General features: G+C 39.4%; 2 protein-coding genes across 3 annotated transcripts; both read right to left on the bottom strand.

Moving 5' to 3' along the window:
* Positions 1–26: 26 nt before the first annotated feature.
* On the bottom strand, positions 27–15,643 carry LOC113666825 (uncharacterized). Of its 2 annotated transcripts, XM_089214737.1 has the most exons (13): positions 15,348–15,484; positions 12,943–13,076; positions 11,876–12,028; positions 10,125–10,181; positions 5,535–7,190; positions 3,952–4,053; positions 3,360–3,420; positions 2,675–2,907; positions 2,105–2,191; positions 1,860–2,014; positions 1,369–1,523; positions 1,026–1,153; positions 27–328 (listed from the first exon to the last, which is right to left on the bottom strand). In XM_089214737.1, exons 5-13 carry the CDS (start codon positions 7,164–7,166, stop codon positions 194–196), a joined length of 2,688 nt encoding a protein of 895 aa, XP_089070863.1. In that variant the 5' UTR covers positions 7,167–7,190; positions 10,125–10,181; positions 11,876–12,028; positions 12,943–13,076; positions 15,348–15,484; the 3' UTR covers positions 27–193. The 2 variants fall into 2 exon arrangements, with proteins under 2 accessions (XP_089070863.1, XP_027038422.2); XM_027182621.2 differs by lacking the exon at positions 12,943–13,076 and having other exon boundaries at positions 15,348–15,643.
* A 389-nt stretch (positions 15,644–16,032) lies between these two features.
* LOC113666847 (metabotropic glutamate receptor 6) lies at positions 16,033–20,700 on the bottom strand. The gene has a single exon (XM_027182640.2). The coding sequence runs from the start codon at positions 20,032–20,034 to the stop codon at positions 17,032–17,034; it is 3,003 nt and encodes a 1,000-aa protein (XP_027038441.2). The 5' UTR covers positions 20,035–20,700; the 3' UTR covers positions 16,033–17,031.
* Between the last annotated feature and the right edge of the window lie 1,307 nt (positions 20,701–22,007).

The following is a 22,007-nucleotide window of genomic DNA, read 5'->3' on the forward strand; positions in this document are numbered from 1 at the left end:
AACAAACACAACGTAACAACATCGACTCACCTTAGATATGAAATTTTATTAAAAAGTATATAATTATGTATTCACTTTTGAAGAGCGCGCGCTCATCTCTTCCAATAAATAATTTCTTGGCTATGAAATGACCGTTAAGAATTACAATTCATTTATAATCCGTCCACTAAATAATTATTTCTCAGATTGTACATCAACTATCGCCATTGGTTGGACTCACGTTAGCGACGCAAACAATCAGTCTGCTCTTGATTAGGTGTGTTTCCACAATGAGTTCATTGCTTGGTAATTCACTGTCAAGACTCAGGGGGTACACAGATCTGTTACCCTATAAATAAAAGGCAGACACTCGATAAGTAATTAACCAGCCAATGTTTTGCGTCTAGTGTGGCGTCACGTCTTAGCTTTTCGTCATTCATCGGATACAATCGACTCGCGCTAGGAATGAATCGTTAAGGGTCGGGTCTGGAACCCGTTTCTCGAAGATCCCGGTAACTTATCGGGGCCGTAAAGCACTTCTGTTTTCATTCAGTACGGGAGTTTATAAGACTTCGGCTAAAGAAACAAAATGAATTGGTTAGGGTGCCAGAATCTGCTCCGCCATTCTTCATAAATTTTGATTCTAAATATAGCTGTGAGCCCGTTAATTCGCCGGGACTTTCGAGAAACGGGCCCCAGTGAAATGAGATTGTCCATACGAGGATATCTTCCTTAAAAATTTGGAATTGGGCGTTGGGCATGGTCAGGCCCAAATCATCAAACAATCCAAAACATCAAACAATAACCCCCCAAAAAACGAATTTAGACAGCTTTCCTACCAGTTACCGCTACTGATTATGGATTAATAGGAGTATATCGTGTATTTCCTCAAAGCTACAAGGCTACTTGACTGTCCGGCGAAGAAAAGCTGTTAATAGCTGCGGCAAAAAACATTGAAATCGAGGAAGATTTTGTGATATGAAACGCGATTTAAAAAAGAGGCTCGTGACCAAAGGCGGAAAAAGCTATTTTCCCACAATACTGACCTGAACCAGTGGATACTGTATACTGGAATTTAGCAGTATTGAGCGTACTCCATTGTCACCGCAAAAACTAAGACATACTTCATCACCGTAAAAATCAGCTTTCACACAAAATAAAACCACTTTGGTGCCTATAAGAGATAGAGGCAAATATGTAACAGTTGTTGATCGGCATAGACATACTGGGAATTGCTGGAAACTTAAAGAACATGAGAGACAGTTTACTTAGTAAGTTTAGTTTGGTTAAGTTTGAAGAATAAACTGATCAACTGGACAAGGAGCTGGAAAAAAAAAGCAACAACAAAGTAAGTTACACGTTATCGACACAAATGCTGATATAATTTACCTGGAGGTGCTTTATTCGAGTTATATTTGATAAGGAAAGTCTCCCTGTCTTTCTCCCCCGGAGCAATACAGCGGTACGGCATAACCAAGGGAAGCCGTAAAGTTCCGGCTGATTCCAGACATTTCCCCAATGCAGCTTGTAAAGTGTTATCCATGCTATTAAAAAGGTTGAGATAACGTAACGCTACAAGAATTAGTCTCCCGATAAATAGATACCTTTGCCTAAGATAAACCCTCATAAGTCAATGTAATCTTAACAGTTTTCGGAGATTTCTATAAGATCTAGAGGTAACCTATCCTTTGTCTATACCATACGATATCTATTCCCCATCTGCACAATCAAGCAACACTCGAGGAGGGAGACTGGGTACCTAAGTCTAAAATAACTGAAGAGGAGAAAGGGGGGCTTCAGTCTCTCCACTTCATTCTCTCTTGGGTAAAGCTAAAGATAAACTCACATTGCTAAAGAAAAGACGACTAATAAGATCTAACCTTTTTTCGTGTTCTGAGAGCAAATTTTGTATTTCAAAATACTGGTTTCTCACAGCGATTTGTATAGCGGTCTGCTCGTAGTTTGACTGAACTTTTGTGTCCACACCATGCTTCAATAACACTCCAACAACTTCCTCATGGCCTTTCTTACACGCCTGCCAAAAATATACCATAAGTGAAAGTTCATTGTCTAATTATCTATTCCTATAAATAAAGCACGTGTGTTATTCACGATGACCACTGACCCTCATGAGTGCCGTCTCGCCTGCCGGCTGTTGCCAATTGATGTGGGCCCCACACTCCAGCAGGATTTGCACAGTTTCTGGAAAACCCTGAAAAAAAAAACGATAAACTTAGTAGTGCCCATTTGTACTTCACGAAGAGGATGTCTTCCTCAGCGGAGAACACGCGAGGAGTGACGAGCCGGAAGATAGCTTCAAAGGAAACGACTACCAACCACTTAACAGTCATTCCCTGTCTAGCCCTTTCTACAGTTATTCTTTATCACACCGCGGTGAGATTATTGAAAATAAAAAACCAAAATCACATTGGATTTAAGCCAAGACACAATCACTTAAAGGCTCCTCGTCCGAGTCGAATGGAAGTTGGAGGTTGGAAGTTCGAATGGAAGGCGGATCGTTGAGATGAAAACAAGAGAACCGCGAGAAAAATCCTCGGAACATGGACAAGGGCCGACAACAAATTCTACCCAAAGAGGGAAGAGGAGGAGCAGACCACCAGACACAACACGGCGGTGGGAGGCGCGCCCTTTCTTCATTGCACTATTCCTACCCGCCAAACATTTCTCCACAGACCTGTTCTGCAGCATGCATGAGTGCTGTCATTCCGGTTCTTTTCTGATCAGTGTTTACACCAGCTCCTTTTTTCAATAGAAGCCTCACGATGTCATCCTTGCCACAAGTCGCGGCCCACATGAGTAGTGTCATCCCTGATGCAGTGTCGATGGTATCCGGATTGAACCTAGGCACAGCAAGAGCACGCCTCACCAGCATGGTGTCGCCGTCTCGAATCGCTTGTTTCAAGGCGGCTGAAAGAGACAAGCATCAAAATTTTGTTGGACGAGCTAAATCGTGGTTTCTGGGTCTTAACTTATTCAGCCTAAAATATTCAAGTTCGTCATTTATAATCCATTTTAATCTTAGCCATCCTTGGCTATCCTTGTACTTTATCCTCTCTTTCTCCCGCACGTCCCTCAAAAATCCTACCCGTGTTTCCCACCATAATGATCAAAATATAAACCTGTTACCAGACCCATACGGCCAAAGCAAAACTATACACGCCACACCCAACTACACAGTTTACATGGGGCAGTTCCCAGCCCCTCCCCACCAGGTAAAATGCAAACTTGTGATAGAGGCGGAAGGGACAAATATGCCATAAAAACAAGGCTTTCACTATTTGTAACCAAGTATTCTTGCTTGTGCGGTTTAAATAAGTTTCCCGAAAAAAATTTGTACAATTTATTCGGCAGTGACTTACTCCATGAGAGAATCAGAGGTTCTGCGGGTGGGGAAGGAGCTCTATCACTAACAATCGCTTCCTGCAAAGAAAAATTACATACATTTTAGAAACCATATGAATTAAACCTACTTCATCCACCTGTTTCCTTATTAACCTATATTCAAGCATACTCTTACGTACAACATTTTCACCACTGTTTGAGCCGACTTTTCTCGTAAACCAATTCTGATTCAGTTTCGGGAGTTTTGGGAAGGCTATAATATAGTATTCAGCTCAAATGTTTTTGTGAGCTGGTAAGATTGGTTCGAATCCATAAACTATGACATCACTCCTCTTGCCGTGCGCGTTGACCGAGAAGAACCTGGAGTCTAAACAGTGAATGAGACTCGTCAGTAAAGCATTTCAGCGTAGTATGCATATATAATATACACCTTCCTCTATTACCTTTTCAAATATACAAGAGCAGAAATACGTACCATTGATATGGGTAAGTATTATACTTAAGGAATACAATCAACATGCGCGGCTCTAAATGGAAAAACCACTTTGGCTTTCTTTTTGGTCCATATCTACAGTTTCATGTTGCTTTTTTGGTGTAAGTTTGGCTTACCTCGACTTCGTTAAAGAAAGAATGTGGCGAAAAGTCATCCAAGTCGAATTCAAAATCACTTAGATCATCCTCTCCTTCTGAAATGTCTTCCATTCCGCTGTCCTGTTACCAACAAAAGAGCAAACAAGTAAACAACGGAATATTTGAAATGAGCAATATCTGACTCGTGGGTAATCCTATCAGATGGACCATGGACCATGGACCACTCAATAGTTGCTAAAGTGAAACACGCCGAAAAAGAATTATGGTATTAACCGGGGTATGCTTAAACCTCTCCCCTCCTCAGGGGATCATTTGCTTCGAACATGTCGCTTCGTAGCTCAGTTGGTAGCAGACGGTGCCCAACCTATCTGACAGGCATGGGTTCAAATCTCGTCGATGCTCAATTTCATTTGTTAGGCTTCATTTTCTGCGGTTGGGTTAATTGCAGTCGAAATGTTGAGGTCGGACAATTCGTCCCAAAAATAAATAAATGGATAAAAAATACACGATGCCTTTCCAAAGGTCCTGTCCTTTCAAATGAGAAACACGACCTTGCGAAGATACAACTTACATCTCACTCGAAAAAGTTGAGGTGAAAAAAAGAGACGACAAATTGTTTAGTAGAGTACCTCATAAACCAAAATCATCCACGTCTCGGGTCTAAGTCCTTGACACAATTACAAAAAATTTAGTCTACATGTTTTATCATTCTAGCAACGTCCTTTAGTAACGACTCGCTACTATGTAATTACAGAGTTATGTTTTATCTCTTTGTGATTAATTTTATTCACGAACTTTCTTTTCATTTATTTATCAAACCTAATTTTCCTTCCTTTTGTTCACTTTGATGGAAACGGAATATGTTATTTTTCAACAAAAATTGAAAAAAAATGTCAAAAGAGAGTCCCACATGATTTGATACGACGTACGTGAAATATCAACACAAATGATTAAAAGCACATTCTATCGCAAGAAACTAGAAGTCGTGGAAACCATTTATGGAAATTCAAACTCACACAAAAACAAAAACAAAATTCTTCCTGAAACAATACATGTTCAATTGGAAATTCGTTAATTGTCCCTATTTTTCGCTATTTACCCACCAGATTCTAGATCTTTTATCCAAATTATACTAACTGAATAAAATGTGCTGATAGGTCTTTCAACGGAATGTAAATTAAGAAAGCACGAAGACAGTATATAAAGCACCTGGCGTCAAAACGGATTTTTTTCTCGGAAACCCTTCAAAAAAAAATTCATTTGATTCAGACCCTCAATTAGCCGAATACGACAGAGAGATATAAATATTCTTTTCAATCAGTCCATTTTTCTCTAGTTCAAAACATCCGAGTAGGAAAATATGCAGCGAACTTCGATGTTGAGAGATGGAGATTCAAAATCAGAGCCACGTAACAGATGCGATTCAAATACATATGATACTATTAGTGTTTTAATAGCGAATCGCTGCTTTAATCGGAAAGATACGAAAGCTGGAGTATCGAACTTGACAACATGACAAAAATTTGCATGTGATCCCATTGGGGAAAAAACAATAATATAAAATGCTTGAATAATAGTATTTCGTTCCAAGAGAAACTTACCAAAATTCTACCATTTTCCCCGTCACCTTGTGTACCATTATGCGTTTTCCCGTCAATATTGCTCTGTTTCGATGTAACTGGCTTATTTTTACTTTCATCATCTTTGCTACTATCCTGAATAATAGCACCGATCAAATCTCCATCCATGAGCGCAACCGATTTCGTATTATTCTGCCTTGGTAATAAATCAGCAGCGGTTGTAGAGGCGACAATGTGCTGCTTGTCCGTTTTTTTTCCCAGGGAATCGGTCATAACCCCCGCAGAACCGCCTGCCCCATTGGAGTTTGGGTGTATTGCAGATGGTTTATCTGTCAACAGCGGCCTTTTAAACTCTCTTCTTGATTTAGGACGTCCTTCTGTCCTCTTCGCTTTTCCCTTCATCCGGTTTTCCATGTCAACGTGTCGTTTCATTGTAACACGATTATTCAACTGCGACACGTCCCCGTCGAGCGACGATCTCGTCGCAGAAATTTCCAAGATGTCAGTGTCCCGTTGTGTTCCCCTCGCCTCCTCGATTTTATTTTCGTCGATAGAACTTCGAACAAGTGGCTGTGACGTTTCCGAACTCAACACACCATCTGTTTTGTTTGAATTTCCGTTTGCATCGAGACTTGGCGACAAATCCACGCTTCCTTTAGTATCGTTGGGGTTACGCAACTTCTCGTCAACTAGATTCTTCACTTTCATGGACTTCCCTAAGGTTCGCATTTTCGACAATGAAAGTTTGGACGACACATCAGGTCGAAGAAGCGATGACTTCACTTCGTTCGAGTTTACGTCTGTTTCTTGCGCTAGTTCGTCGGAGTCTTTTCCTGTTACCATTTCATTATCATCCAGGTTAGGTAAAACGTTATCGATTTCACCTTGCAGAGCTTTCGTCCGACTTTCGATACTAAAACTTATTGGGGAAAAGTTATCACCACTAGAATCACTGTCGCTTTTCTTCGCCTCACTCTGATTTTCAACAGAAAATGATTCTCTCATTTTAGTTGTCCTTTCCTTCTTCCCAAGGCTAGTTTCTGTTTCAGTACTCCGGGTATTCGATTCCTCTTTTTTTTTCTTCGTCGTATTCCTCGACAATTCCAGTTGTAAATTTCCCTGTTCACTCTCGGAATCACTTTGCGAAGAGATCACAATCCACTCTTTCTCTATCGCGGGCTCAGATTCCTGTGGTAGATTTTCCCGCTCATCGTCTGTGCTTTGGGATGAAATTTCTATAACTTGGAAGTCATCCTGCTCTGAATAAACTGTACTTGGATCGACATTGGAAGTTTCATTTGCTTTGGAATCGTCATCCCTTTCCTCTTTCGTATTTGACGATGTTTCATCCGAAGCACCTTGGATCTCCGAGTCCGCAACAGGACTAAATTCTTGTTTCTTCCGAAGGGAGACAAGAGCTAATTCTTTACTAGCTTGTCGAGTTAAACCCAAGGGAGCTATTTCATCCAGGTCCAGAAGTAAATAATCTGAGGGACCATATTGTGGGAAAGGTTCTTCATCCTTCGCTGGCCGTCCTCGTTTTCTCTTAGCAGCGATTCCTTCGCTTTCTTCAGTTCCTGCTCCGCTATCAGTCTCCAACCTTCTGTTCTTCGGCGGACGGCCGCGCCTCCGTTTTTCTGGAGGTGTACTCATTTCACCGTCGTCGTCGTTTTGGTCCTAATAATAAAATTGAACAATGTATCAGTGCTACTATCAGTGTAAACTCATTTTCCTCTTTCCTCAACGCTTCAACTAATTACATCATCAAAGGCCTCACTGTGCATCCCTTGCAAGCGCACGTGATCTTGTCGATAAAAAAGGGGGAAAGCGTTTGAAAAGTCTCGAGAAATTGCAAGTGCATGCACATCAGAAAAAGCAAGATCTGAATATCACAAAAATATACAAGCTAAGGCCATTCAATCGAGTATTTTGAGCGCGGCGTATGAGAAGTAAAAGCAGATATGGTATCACTAGTTATTTTTCCGGATTACAAAAGGAAGCAAATACTCACGCTTAAAAATTATACGATATTCAAATGAGACGACACAAAAATTGATTTCAAATTCAAAGGAGAATCTGTTGAGTTGTTTAAACTGTTTAACACAATCCTTAAAAATTTTCTTTCGCTAGGAAATAACCTTTCCACCTAGGAGGGCTTTTATCTGATGCTTTTAAATTTAGAAAAATATTTCATTCTACAAATGGCTAGATTCCATTTGATTCCCTCGCTCTTATTGATAACAATCGAGCGTCTTCCAAAAAAAATTTATAGATCTTTTTTGTACGTGCTATTACCTTCAGATAATCCATGAAAAACCAATACAAGTGCTAACGGAAGATTCAAATTCGACTAACGCTCTTTCCTGATGACCGCTTCAACTGCTACAATCTAATTCCACAACTTGTATAAAACTATGCAATCAATTGCCCATTACGGAATCGCGCCCATTGAAAAGCGTCGCCCGAGAAAAGTGGGGTACCCATGATGCTTTGCGGGCGCAATGACCTAGGAATGAGGTTGCAAACGCTCACCGCCAACTTCGGTCGCTTTAGATCTGAATTGACAAATTCCCAAACGGGAGTTGTAAAACTTCGCTTTGCGTCCGTTTAGAGACAATGGAGATACAATTGGAGCAATTAGCATTGTTTCAAAGTGACGAAATGCTCTTTTCGTCGGTAAAGAGCGAGGGCCGCGTTTGCACATCAAAAGAGCGTGAAGTGTTCATCCGTAAGCTTATGAGCGTGAGCGTGCACCTACGTGGAGCGGGAATCTACAACGTATACTTAAGCTTTTCGAAAAGTAATTAGACTACCGACGTGTTATCTGAAACTGACGGCAATAACGGGCCAAAAAGGAAGGTAAAATTCCGCACAGCCCCACACTACATTATACGTTCAGTTCTTGGATAGAGTGACAAAAACAATACTTTACCATTGGGAAAACAGATTTGTTTGGTAAAATTTCCGCACAGCCCCATCCTACATTATGCATTCAGTTCTTGAACAGAGAAAACAATGACAAAAACAATACATTTCCGTTGGGAAAACAGATTTGTTTTACAATAGTATGGGGCTGTGCGGAAACTTTACCATTTGTTTTACGATAGTATGGGGCAGTACGGAAATTTTACTAAAAGGAATATTTCTGTGATGTTTTGCTTTCTTGGCGAAGTTGATGGTCGAACCTCGCAAATCTGCCGCATTTGAGTCTTAACACAAATTGAAAACCCGGCATTTGAAAGGTAATTTAATTTTACATCTGACCGATTTTTTAAACAATATAACCTAATCAAGATAACGCCACTAATTACGTCTATTCTTCTTCGATGAAAAGCGCTACGTTTCGGTTGTCTGCACAAGAAACAATACTTTCGAACACTGCGTACACGGGGATTACATGATTGACAGTCGGATTGACAGGCCTGCGTGAAGTTACGCATGCTCTCTTTCTCTTTTCTAGCTTATTTGCATTTTCCCGTGCGACGTTTTTCAATGGGCGCGATTCTAACAAAACGAACTTGCACCGCTAGTCTGGCATAAGACAACAACGTCGCAGATTTGTAGGAGTAGGTAATTTCTGCTTTGGTTAATTACAAGAACGTACCCGGAATGCAAAAAAGAGTCACTGCCTCTAAACGTGAATTAAGACAGTGGCAGATAAATCGTTGTTTGAGCACAAAGCGTCTTGCGTGATACGGACGAGATCCGTTTTTTAAATATGCGCGCGAAACAGAAGAAAATGATGCAATGAAAAGAGAACGAGAGAAAAGAAAGAACGAGAAAATCACCTAAAAGAGTGACTCACTGAAAATTTTTTTACGATAAGGGTTTTGAGAGCAAACGCCTGAGATATAACTATGTACACTGAAGGATATTTTAATACTTGACAGTCCGCATATGCAACGATCGTGATAGAAACAGGTCTGTCATGGCCATGTTACATCACATGTTTGTCACGGATATTGATACCCTATGACGGCCTACACGTAACAGTTTCTCGAAAGTTTGTGCTTCTTTGCTTGCCATAAAAAGATATCAATTTATTTGCGGGTTTGAACCTAATGTGCTATGTGCTACATTATCATTATTTTGTTACTGAAATAGTTTCGACCACGAGAAGATCTCGTTTCGAATAGTGCCTGATACAAGCTAAATAAATACTTGAAAACCTTCGGCCTTTGTGGCTTGCAGTTTTATGCGCATATTACGATTTTGAATGCAGTAAGCGTTAAAACTATCGTTCGTCCCAAGCCTCTCGCGGCTTCGTCGTACACCGCTTAAGAGCTCACAGAACCGAATCACCTGAACATTTTCTGGACTTTGAGGAGGAGTATTTAAACTTATGACTCCATAATCCCATTACGAAGCTAGAAACAACAGAACCATGAGTCCACTGACAGTAGGAGTTGGTTGATTGTGGGCTCATGTGCTCATCATATGATTATCACACCAAGTCATAGGTTTAAATCTTTTCAAATCCCGTGAGTCCTGGTTTTTCGTTTTATTTATTATTTTCAGACTTCCTCAACGCGGTCCAATTTTGCCTTTGCGAAACTCATTCTAAGAATCAATCCCGACTTAGCCGTGGTTCACAAATATAAGAATACTCACCTTCCGGTTTCCTTCATCAGTGTCGCTGTCTTCTCCCGCTACTTCTTTCAGCCGCTTCTGTGAACGGAAGATTTAAGCTACAGTAAGAGTTCGAGTTGTTTTCTAATGCTAGCGAGGGCCCCTTTATTAACCCCCCGCCCCACCCCCCGTGGGCCAAGAATGCGCGGTATGCATTCGTTGCATCTCGTGATTACCTTTTCATTTTTTCATTTTTTTTTGGCGGGGGGGGGGGGGAGGGGGGAGGGTGATCACGATTTGGAATAATAAAATAAATAACAAGAACACAGAAAAACTTCTACACTGGACATGGGATGTGCACAAGCTTAGGGGATTGCTTGGTACAAGGATTAGAATGATGGTTTCAGCATCTACTCACAGGTTTTGCATATTATTCGCCGGATGCGAAAAACATACGAGCTCCTATTGATAAGTTAAAAAAACAATTATATTTAACCTATTTTGATGTGTTGTGGGTCCTGTTTTCAAAGTGAGTTGAAACAACTCCACTAGCAATAAAAATAGGCTTACAAACAATCAGTTGAGCCTCAGGGAGATCTGAGAGAATTCCAAATAATGATAAGTACATCGGGTAAACGACCAAAAGATCACATCAGCTTGAGCATAAGAAACCTATGTATTGCACTCTCTCTATCACCAGTGAATTTATTGATGAGCTTCAACTGGAATGAATGCAGAAAAGTAGTCTAGGAAATTCAAGTTTCCACTGAATTAGAACATGTACCTCTTAGATTCTGGTGAAGCAATACTAATAACTAAGCTTCGAAGCCACATGTTCAGAGTGAGGAAAATTTTAGCTATAAAGCCAATATGTGGCTTCTTAGCACAGCAACTAATATTCCCTAACTAGTATTAACAGCTACAGCTTGAATCCTGTTGAGGCCTGGAATCAATGTTTTTAAGGCTTATTTCATGCTTATTTCATGCAATTTCTTTGAAATTTTTTTACACCCATGACTGATTAAGAAGAATTTCTCATAACAATATAGATACAATATCAAGCATACAATTGACAAGAATACAGAAAAATATAAATTCAGAGATTGAGTTGATCCAACACCAAATTCTCCAAGCTAACAGCAGGGGAATTATATGACAGACAGCAAGAAGAACTATTGAGATCTTGAGAGTGAATGAGTTAATGCAGCTCTCTTGCAAGGATCATATCATCACTTCTTTCTAATCCCCAGTTTAAAATTTGATTGTGACCAGATTCATTTACAAAAATGAGGAACCCACCAGAATTTGTCCTACTTTTCAAACGTGGCTCTGTAAGTCAGTTGATAGCAGCTCTTAACTCCCAAGATCTGATTGATAATTCTCTCCTGTAACTGCTATACATTTCATTATAAATTGGTTATGAGAATTTGATGTTCAATCAAGATAATGTCTTGTACCTGATAAGTTTTAGTATTCTCATTACCTGTTTGTTGGATAATGTTTGCATACAATAGAGAGAATTCAAGTGTTAATCACTTCTCGTAGTCAAAGGGTTAATTAGCACTTGGGAGGTAAAGGTTTAACTCAGATCAAAGCTTGAACTTTTTCATAGTTCTTTAATTCTATAATTTATTTAACTGCAGCTCACATGCAAGCCTCACATCTTCCCTTATAAATGTTCATCAGCTTTGCCATTTTACACCATGGCAAGAAAGTTAAGTGAATCAGTGAGCCCTGTTAAAATTGTTTGTTGTACTTACTAATAATGAAACTGATTATCATACGGTACTTACTGGCTTCCTGCCACGCTTTTTATATGATTCTTTCCTTTGCACCCAATACCTCTCAACTAGTTCCTGACAAGTGAGCAAGTTTTCACTTGGTTCCCAAGAGTCCTCTTCTGATCCATAGCCTTCCCAGCGCACCTTGTATATCACTCTACCATCCTTATAAACATGAAAAAGAACAGTGGGCAATCAACTAAAACAAACAATCATGGTATCTATGAAGCAGCACCTTTATTTTAAAAAAAAAATACATATTTTGGTAGATTGTGCAGAGTTCTAGAATCGATTTTCACCTTTCCAGTAATAGTTAACCCTTTTGGTCCTGTGAGTGACTAAGACAGAATTTCTCCTTCTTATATCTATTCAATATCATGAAGACAAGTGATGAGAATAAAGAAAAATGTCAATAATCTCCTATTATTACTAATGAGATCTTGGAAGTGAAAGGGTTAATTTAGGTTCTATAATAATCTGGATCAAGTCTGCATTTTGATTGGTTCTCTCTAATGATCTATTCAAGTTTATAAAATTATCATTAACAATTTTTTTCCTCTTTATCATATCAAATAAATAAATTGGTACTGCTGGTCTGTTTAGGTAATAGATAAAAAAAAAGGCCTTAATGTGGTAAGAACAGCAATGACAAGGCAGAATCGGCTTAGACACTGCCCTCACACAGTGCCTCTTCCCACCCAGGTACATAATGGACACCAGAACACTGTCAAAGAGATTGAGGGGGACTGGGACTGGGATAAGCTAAAGATACATGCAAGCACATGCAAACTACAATTAGCAACAAAATTGTTGACACATTGACCTTTTCAACCATCTATCACTTCAATTTTATCTCTTTAGCCAATGTTCATTTCACCTATTTACCTCCTTCACCCCAAAGCAATGTTGTATTACAATTCCATGAACCTTAAGCTACATACCAGCAACACTGAAAGGGGGAGGAGGGTCTTGTCAAAGATTTTAATTCTGGCAAAGACAGGAGTGTTTTTCTTCAAATAGGACCCTTCAAATATGATGTGTCAACTAATTTTGTTACTTATTGGAGGCTTACAACTCACATTTCCCTTTCTTTTTGTTTTGTTCTTCTCTTCTTCCTATGCAAGGGTAAGTTTAAAAGGAGAAGGAGAACAAGAAATACTGGGTGGCCAGGTTATCACAAGTGCCACGTTGTTTCATCAGATTACAGGCTAACCTGGGAACAATTCAGTCAAAATGTTCCATGAAGTTGGCAAAAAAGGCTAGAGCAAATTCTGAAAGTGTAGCTGATGTACAATATATCTTGCTCTCAACATGTGTCTTTATAGCTTAGTTAGCATTTAGGGACTGGCTGGTATTTGAGAGGAACAGGTTTGAATCCCATTGAAGCCTGATTTTTTAACAGCTTTTTTTTGCAGTCCACCTTTAAGGATCATATCTTTGCTTGATTCACTCCTCTTAACCTGTTGCTGGTAAATTCTCCAATTAATTCCACTCAAAAATAGAGAAGTGGCTGTTGTACAAATTTTTCTGGAGCAAACTTCCATCAATGCATAACCTTAAATATGGTAAAAGTAACTAGCTAAAGAAGGCAGAGTAGTTGGTAGATTTGGTTAAAAACCAGCTCATGTTGACTGATCTGCTTGGTCAGCAACATCTAGACTTTCTTGCCTCTCAAGATGGAATATTTTACACCTCAAACAAAATTTTCACAACATGGGGGATTATTTTTGTAGAGAAACTAATTTATCAACATTATTTTATAACTACATGAACCCCAAACAATTCCAATGTATAATCTCTCAGCTATTATGGGCTGCACTGCTTTCCACCATTGAAAATTATTCTGGTCTAAATGCATAAAACCATATCGCTACATAATTCAAATTCTAAAACCAGACTATTCTACACTAATTGTCTAAATGGTTTTTAAAATGTTTTGATTGCAGCATCTTTATTGTTTAAGCAGAAGGTTATGAAATGATTTTCCTTTGCCTTAAATAAGACAAATAACTTATCAGCTCCGTTTGTATACTAACACTCCCAGGTAATCCTAAAGTTTTCCAATTACACAACAAGTCTCTTGATCTCCTCACAGTCTGTTAACTCTTTGGCCCCTCAGAGTCATTGGAATCTAATTTCAATATCATCCCTGAATCACACATTAAGGTCCAGAGAATAAAGGAAATGATCAACAACTAAAGAAGCTCTTGACTGTTAAACAAATTCTCCTTGTTAGCACCTCAGGAAATACACGGAGAACTGTATGGAGAATATACATACTGATGTTAGGGTGTCTAAGGTTAATTCTCCTAAATCAGAGCAAATCTGGAGCTTAATTTCACACTAGTGGAGAAATTAGTTCCTGTTTCAAAGATGGTCATATTTAACCCTAAGAGTGACCAGCACCTAATTTCTCCTAACAGTAATGTGGCTGTATCAGTCATTAAGATCATGAGAGTAAAGGAAATGATCACCACCCAAAGAAGCTTTGATTGTTAAACATATTCTCCTTGTCAGTACTAAAGGAAATGCATAGAGAAGAGAATGGAGAGAATGGAGGGTTATGGGAAATCTGTTTCATTTTGGAAATATATTAGTCCACTTTATTGTCTCAGTTAGAGAAGAGAAACCAAGACAGAGTAGTTAAAAACAAATTTGGGGGTAGGGGTGGCAGGAAATCTAAGATTTCCAGTGGTGGACATCTCTGCCAGAGCAAGCCACCAAATTCATCTGGAGGATTGTAAACTGAAAACCCCACACTACCTTTGACAGGCCTTTGCAGAGGGAAAAGGAAAGAATTTTGACAGTTTTATCCCTCCCTAAAGAGACGATATCAATTGATATTAAAAGAGACTTGTTTAAACATAAAGCGGTAAAAACGAACTAAAAAATATCAATTTAGGGTCTTCATGCCTTGAATACCAGTGCAACCTGAACAATATCTGAAATTTCCCCACTACATACTGATAGATCTGCGATGCTGACTTATATTTTCGGAAGACAAGAAATACAGAAACACACAGGCATGACACTACCTAGGCCGATATCACAAACATCAGAGACTTCCCGATCAGTAAATATCCCGATATTCACCTGCCATCTCTCAAGGACAAAATTTTGTGGGGGATTTGTCTAGCGTGTTTGCTTAAAGTTAACAAACTTCCTTCGTCGCGTGAGGTAAAGAGTCCCTTTAATTCCTGTCAAACCTGCATTGCGACACTACCTTACTACAATAGCCTCGATTACTGAGAATTAACAGTTCCCAATTGGATTTCTCCCGGAAAAATGGCAGGTAATCTTGCTGTAGGGTATGTTCATGAGCTAAGTTTGACATTCGGTTTAATACAAAGATCGACTGAAACATCATTCAAGTTTAATGAACATTCGGCCGGCCAGGCTGAAATTATGTATGCATGACCGATAAATACTTTATCGCGTTGTACAGAATGCCGAATAGTTCACGGCACAGACAACTTCAACTTACCTTCTTTTTCGCTTCAAGTATTCTTTCCACTTCATAAATGTCATCTGTGTTGTCAGACTCGCAATCAAAATCCATGATTTCAATTGAAAATTAAAGATCCCTTTCAAAGTTCAGAACATTGTTGAGGGAATTAAGAGATGTCATTCCACTTGAGCCTGCAATAGAAAAGGGCAGCGAAATGTTTACGGCATCCAGTCTTCCCTCGCCGAGAGTATTTTAAGGCAAATAAGAAGTAACTTGTCTTGTCCGTGTCCTCTTATCTTGCTAACAGTTTCAGTAAAATCATTTTATTTGTTGCGTCACAAACACTGGAGTGCTCTATTGCGCGCGAGCACCTTGTTTGAAGCCACGGGCGCACCTCCTGGGAGGGCACGCGCGCTACGTGCTCTCAATAAACTTCACTCACCTTAGTGTGTCCAACGACATGCTTTTTAAATTGTACATAGAAAGGGAACAGCTCTACCTGAGTCAATTTTTTCTGATCTTTTACTGCCGCTGAGTTTCCAAAGCTATTATAGACCTCTTGAAGTAAAACCATCCCCTAACAGTTTATTAATAACTCCAAAAGTAATGAAAATTCACTTTCCCCCGAACGAATGGCTAACTGATTAAAGAGAGAATTACCTCTATACTCTGGTTCTTGCATAGAAAACCAAAGACAGAGTCCATCTTGTCTCACGCTAATGATTGACGCCAACTTTTATTTATTTTTTTTTCAAAACTTTTAAGGGCAGTAAATGGCAAAACAAAATATTTCAACCGAAAATTAAACAGCGTAAGTTGACAGTAACTTTTCAGTAGACCACTCGACTCTATTAAAGCATAGAGCGATTGCAAAAAATTTTTGGGAAGGGAACGAAGAGCACCTTTAAGAGTTGACCGAACTGACTTAATTTTATGCGTTAACTTTTGCCACACCTTTGTCACGCTTGTCTTTAATGACCATTCTGTGTCAGTAAGATGTAAAATCGACATTGTCAGATTCTGTACTACAATCTGAGCTCTGATATTTGATGCATCAGGAGCCATTCAAGAAAATGAAACAGTATCTTTACAGTTTTTGTTTATTTGTCCGAAATCTGTATTTCGGTTTCCTCCCTTTTTTTTCGCTTCTTCTCAGTCTGAACTTCTGGTTAACAGTTGAAACTACTCCTACAGACTAAGCGAGAGTTACAGTTGGAGACTGTATCAAACAAGATTTTTGAAGTGTTTCCACGTAAAAACCCGTTCATAGTGAATACTTAAAAATAAACCAAAAGAAAAGAAAGCACTATAAAATAACTTCATTAATAGAAAAAAAGATTCTATGTTAGGAATAAGTATATTTACGTCAACTTTTTTTTACCCTTTACAGTGGCCAATTTACATTTTCAACACAGTTGTTAACACTAAATTACCTGCTATATTGAGGCTCGACTCAGAGTCATTTTAGCCCGAGCCGTTTGGCCAAAATGTATTCATATTTAAGAACATAAACTGTATTGCTACGGTATCTTTATTCGTTTTTTCGGAGAGCATCGTGAAAATAAAAACTGAAAAATTGATAACAAAAAGAATCGTAACGATCACGTGAGCGTGCAAGCGGGCTAAAATGTACCAAAATCTCCATTTTAGCCTGCAAAAAGCGCCACAATACCCAGCAAAATTGGAAAAAAATGTGTTACGGAAAGTCTAGAAAGGGCAGTCACAAGGAAGTATCTTCGACCACACTTTTATAATCCTCGTTTCTTAGAATCACAGGGTCTTCCAACTTGTCCATAGCCATCGCAGTGTTATGAAATGCGCATTCTCCATCGTTTCCTGTGTTGCGATCTCCTGATTCTACTAGAATTCCCTTTCCACAACTTTCTGAAGATGCACTATTTACATGGGTTGGCGAGATACCATTACGCATGTGCAACTCCACAACATCTCTATGCGTCATTTGATCACGTATTGTCGTAGGACTGTCCCACGTAAATCTCCTCGGAGCTCTTTTGCCGTTAGACTCGTTTAAATTTACATCTTTGACCAATGTAGGCTTACCATTTCTCTCTAACGGCAAGGGAGGTGGCTCGGATACCGTTCTCCTGGATCGATGAAATGTGTTTGACATCATTTTTGCCATCGTATCTCGCGTAAGGGCAGCTTTCACAAACTCAGGTGTATTTTTCTCCGGGTGTAGCAGAATAATGAACAGCTTTGGTGCAAAATTGCAAAGCAGAAAACTAAAAGCGCTACAAAGTTGAGCACAACAGTTCAAAAACGTTCGAGTCCTCTCTGTCTTTAAGCTTGTAAAGATGGCTATTACAAGGCCCCATGTGATTAACTGAATATACATGGTAAAAGCTATGTACTTTGTCTCTTTGAAATTGCTTGGCAGTTTTCTAGCTCTAAAAGCGTAACATGTCACCATCAGCGACAAAAAAAGTTCGTATGCATATATAGTAACATGAATTATCTCTCCAACGATAGACTCATTGTGTTCACACGTAATAGTCTTATGATGGAGTGGTACTATAATTACATGAACGCTGGGAGGTTCAAAAAATAGGAGGACGATAATGAAAACCACAGGTAAAATATTAAGAGATCCAAGAGCTATAAACTGATACTTTCTGTTGTAAATCCAGCAAGACTTCGACGATACAGCCCCCTGGAAATCAAATACATGAAGCAAGCGAGCAGTTTTCAGAAACAAAATTGAGAGGCTAATGTTGACGCAAATTGGGACAACGAACATGTATACCGTGCATAAAAACGGAGTCGGCTTAAAAATGAGAAAGCAAGCTGCCAAGAAAGCTACAAAAATGTTCAGCAAAAACACATAGCTGAGTTCTTGATTTGAAGATTTTACTACCGGAGTTGTACGGTATTTCACAAATACTCCAAACGTTAGTAAAGTAAGGATGACACCAATTGCCGCAGCCACTAATAAGCCGATGCCTCGAGGATCATCAGGAGATAAATTATTCAGCGGAAGAGGCTCACACGCTGTATTGCCTTGATTGGGCTTTTCATCTGCTAAACAAGCCGTGCAGTTTGTTGAGCTGTAACTTGTACTTACTGAGCCAGACCGACAAGGGATACATTCCCAGCAACAATTCATGATTGCAGATTGTCTCGTACCTGGAGGACACGACTCACTGCAACGAGAAGATGGAACAACCTTGCTGCCATTGTTCCACAATAACAGCTCCCTCTTAAGCTGTAATCTCTGCTCATTAAATCTACCCCAGGTTCCCACCTGTTTAAGAATAGGAGTTTCCCCTGGAACGAGCTGGTAGTTGACGATATCGTATGCTGCTGAACGCAGAGAATCCCCGTTTTCGTTAAAGCTAATATCACCCGTCAGTCCCTGAAATTGAACATTCCTCAGAAAGCGTAACACATTGTCGGCGAGAGCATTTGAAAATGGGCATGTGGTTTTAGACAAGTTGTATGGGCCTTGTTGGCAGCGGTAAACTGCATCAATTGCATGCGCAGCAGCCTGAACCGCATCAATGACGTAAGCTGAGGTTGTAGAGTGCATGATTGAAAATAAATCCTCGTTTATCCTAGTCAGCTGATCTCCGCAACCCTTCCAAGGAAACTGAGAGCAGTTGTTCACTTGTTGCCAAAATTCTTTCGACCATTCATTTTGAAAGCGCGGTGAAGACGCGTTGATAGACACGAAATCCTCTTCGAAGCCGGATGCGTTGAAACGGCGAAAAGTAGTTCCGATGACTGCACTGTACTCAAGAGAATATAAGGATGTTAACACAGAAGTTGCTTCTGACCAGCCATCCGGAGCGATCCAAGTACGATCAAACAATTTCTGTTTGTAACATTCCTGGAAGAAATAATGAAGAGTTGAAATGCCTCCCGTCCAAAGCAAGATGACTTTGACAGTGGTTGCCTTTTTCAACCTTGTGACGATTCTCTGAATTTTGTTTTCGTAATTTGCGGAAGGGATGTAATCTATGCTGTGAATACAGAAAGTGTTTCGCTCATGTGCTACATGCTCCAAAGCTCTTACGCCATATCTTCCGTAAGAGCTGTCGCTACCGATTACCCAAATGTAAGTCCAATTGAAATAGTTGATGACATCACTGATTGCTACGGCTTGTTGACTGTCCGGGGGTACAGTGCGGAAAAATGTCTCGTAATAAGGAAGGCTTAGCTCGTCACTTGTTGCCGAAGGACTGATAAGTGCCGTGTTCCCAGCTTGTAGCATACTTGCCACGACAACTGAACTAGCAGAATCACTCGGACCAATGACCGCTGCGATTGGACGAGTTGAAACATTTACGAGGCATGAGCTGAAAACCTGTTCGTCTGGAGTGGTTGCGTTAGACACATCACCGCGTTCGGTTGGAGTGTTATCAGTCACCAATGAGAATGCCATGGCGTTTGCTCTTGAAGGAATTCCACAGGTGTCAAAAATCCGATAGCCCAGTGTTATATTCGGAAGTAGATACGGGCTCATATTTACCTGGTTAATTGCGTAAACCATAGCTTGTGCATTAGCAAACTCCTGAATGTTCAATAAAGTAGCGCATTCATCGTCTGCAGTTTTCCTGTGAAGACTGAAGAGACCGACTACTAAAACATCACCATACTTGCAGTCTTCGTAAAAGGGTTTTTCTTTCCAACCTTTGGAAAAAGCACCCGATATGATAGCGACGAAGAGAGAGATTTTTAGCGTTAGTTTGTACGAAGTTCGCATTTTGGCCCCAAATGAAACAATTCTAGAACCTTAATTACATATTCATAACCTTCTCTTGGGAAGTCTAAAAAAATTTGCCTGACAATAGACTATTGTATTCAATTTACTTTCAATTTACTTTCAAGGTCCAAACTTTTATAATTCGTTAAATTCTGACATAACTAGTTCTCCCTCCTCCGCTTCTTTTAAAAGAAAGCTTAAGGAATTTCTTCTCTCTAAGTATTAGCTTCTGTAAGGCAGTAATTCTTAACTAACTTACTTAATATGTGTGTGCGTGTGTGTGTGTACGTGTGCGCGGTCAAAGTTAATTACCATAAGTCCATATTGTAATTCTAATATAAGATTAGTTATTTTAAGTGAGAAAGCCTGACTTGTTATAAGCCTCGTGGTTTCTTTCAGGTTTTCTCGCCATTTATTTTCTGTCATCAATTTTCTTCATTTTTTTTTTCCATGTGTAAATGTCGTATATGGCAAATAAATATTGTATTGTACTATAACTGTAAACAACAATTCATTTCATTTTTTTTATTCAAAGACTTTGAAACAATAACGTAAATGTTTTCCTTAAGTTCAATTCTCTAGCAACAGTTCTGAGAAACAATGACAGTTTTACGGTGGGGTACTTCTAGCAAGCAAAATTCTTCACGCTAATAAAATTTTATTTTTCTGCCAGCCTCATGTGAACCTAGCACATGCCTTGGGGCCTGTTAACCTAGTCTCTGTTGCTCACTAAGCAGAACGTCTGACTGTGTAATCGAAATTTAAGTGAGTGTGTTTTTTTTTTGGCGTCTAATAATGATTCTTTATATTCTACCAGTACCACAGCGAGGTGATTTTGAAATGACCAATCGTAAGCCGGTCAAATTTGACTAAAATTTAGTAATTATAAACGTCTCTGTTTCTAGTTTCTATTTCGTTATTCCTTCCTGTCCTTTATTTATTCCTTAACGTGTTGCTTGGGTAACTTTAAGGAAAAGTTTAATAGAACTTTAGTTTGGTTCGGTCGACAACAGACCAATTTTGATTGCATTGAACTTAATCAAGAGTTTGGAAATGTTCTTCGCTGCGTCACCATGAATAACTTGAAATATTGCCTGTAATAATTTGAGTATTCACATCTCATTATCCACAAACTTACTGGGTTCCGAATCCGTGACCTGTACCAGAAGCTCTAGGGTGAAATAGCTCAGAGTTCGTTCGCATCCTTGTTGCACAAATAAGCAGCTTGCGCTATCTTCCAGCTCTATCCATCGTTTGTCTTGTTTTATTTGTCTCTAAATCAGTTGAGGAATAGCAGAGCACGAGCTTGCCAACACGCGAGAACAAAGCGAGGAGCGCTCGACGCCACGCGAGAACAAGCGTAGTATGTGAAACCGACGGCGGAGGTGGGTAAACATTCGTGATCAGCATAAATTATATGTAAAACCGAACACAATCCTGATTTAGCTCGCAGACCATCATTTTATTTGTATCAAGATTTCAAATTCACCATCATGTCATTCTGTCTGATACGCTGAATACTTTCGGTGGTTCCAAACGTATGCGCTCCTGTTTTATAAGAACGTTCAAGCTGAGATCAACCAACAGGAGAGTCAGTTATTTTGCACATTTTTTGTGAAAAGTATAAATAAAAGTAAAAGAATGCAAAACTGTGGTCTTACAGGATCATTAGTAGATCAAATACATAGGGGACATTCTTAAACCCTAACCGTGATGTGGTTTTCGCATTGCATGATACACTGAAAAACAACTCAGTTTGCGGTCGAACTTAGTCTAGTCAATGAAATATAATACCACAGAAATTTAAGAAAAAGTTAAGAACGTTGTCAGGCTCAAATCATACAAAAAATAAGAACGTTCAGCCTCAGCTCCAAAATGAAACGTTTCTTAAGAAAAAGAAAAGAAAAAAGAGAGTATGATTTCTGACACGACAGTCTCGAGTGTCCTGCACCGATCAAGTAGAAGTGGTGAAC

Source organism: Pocillopora damicornis, chromosome 8, assembly GCF_964200805.1.
Source record: "Pocillopora damicornis chromosome 8, jaPocDami1.2, whole genome shotgun sequence".
Classification (NCBI taxonomy): domain Eukaryota; kingdom Metazoa; phylum Cnidaria; class Anthozoa; order Scleractinia; family Pocilloporidae; genus Pocillopora; species Pocillopora damicornis.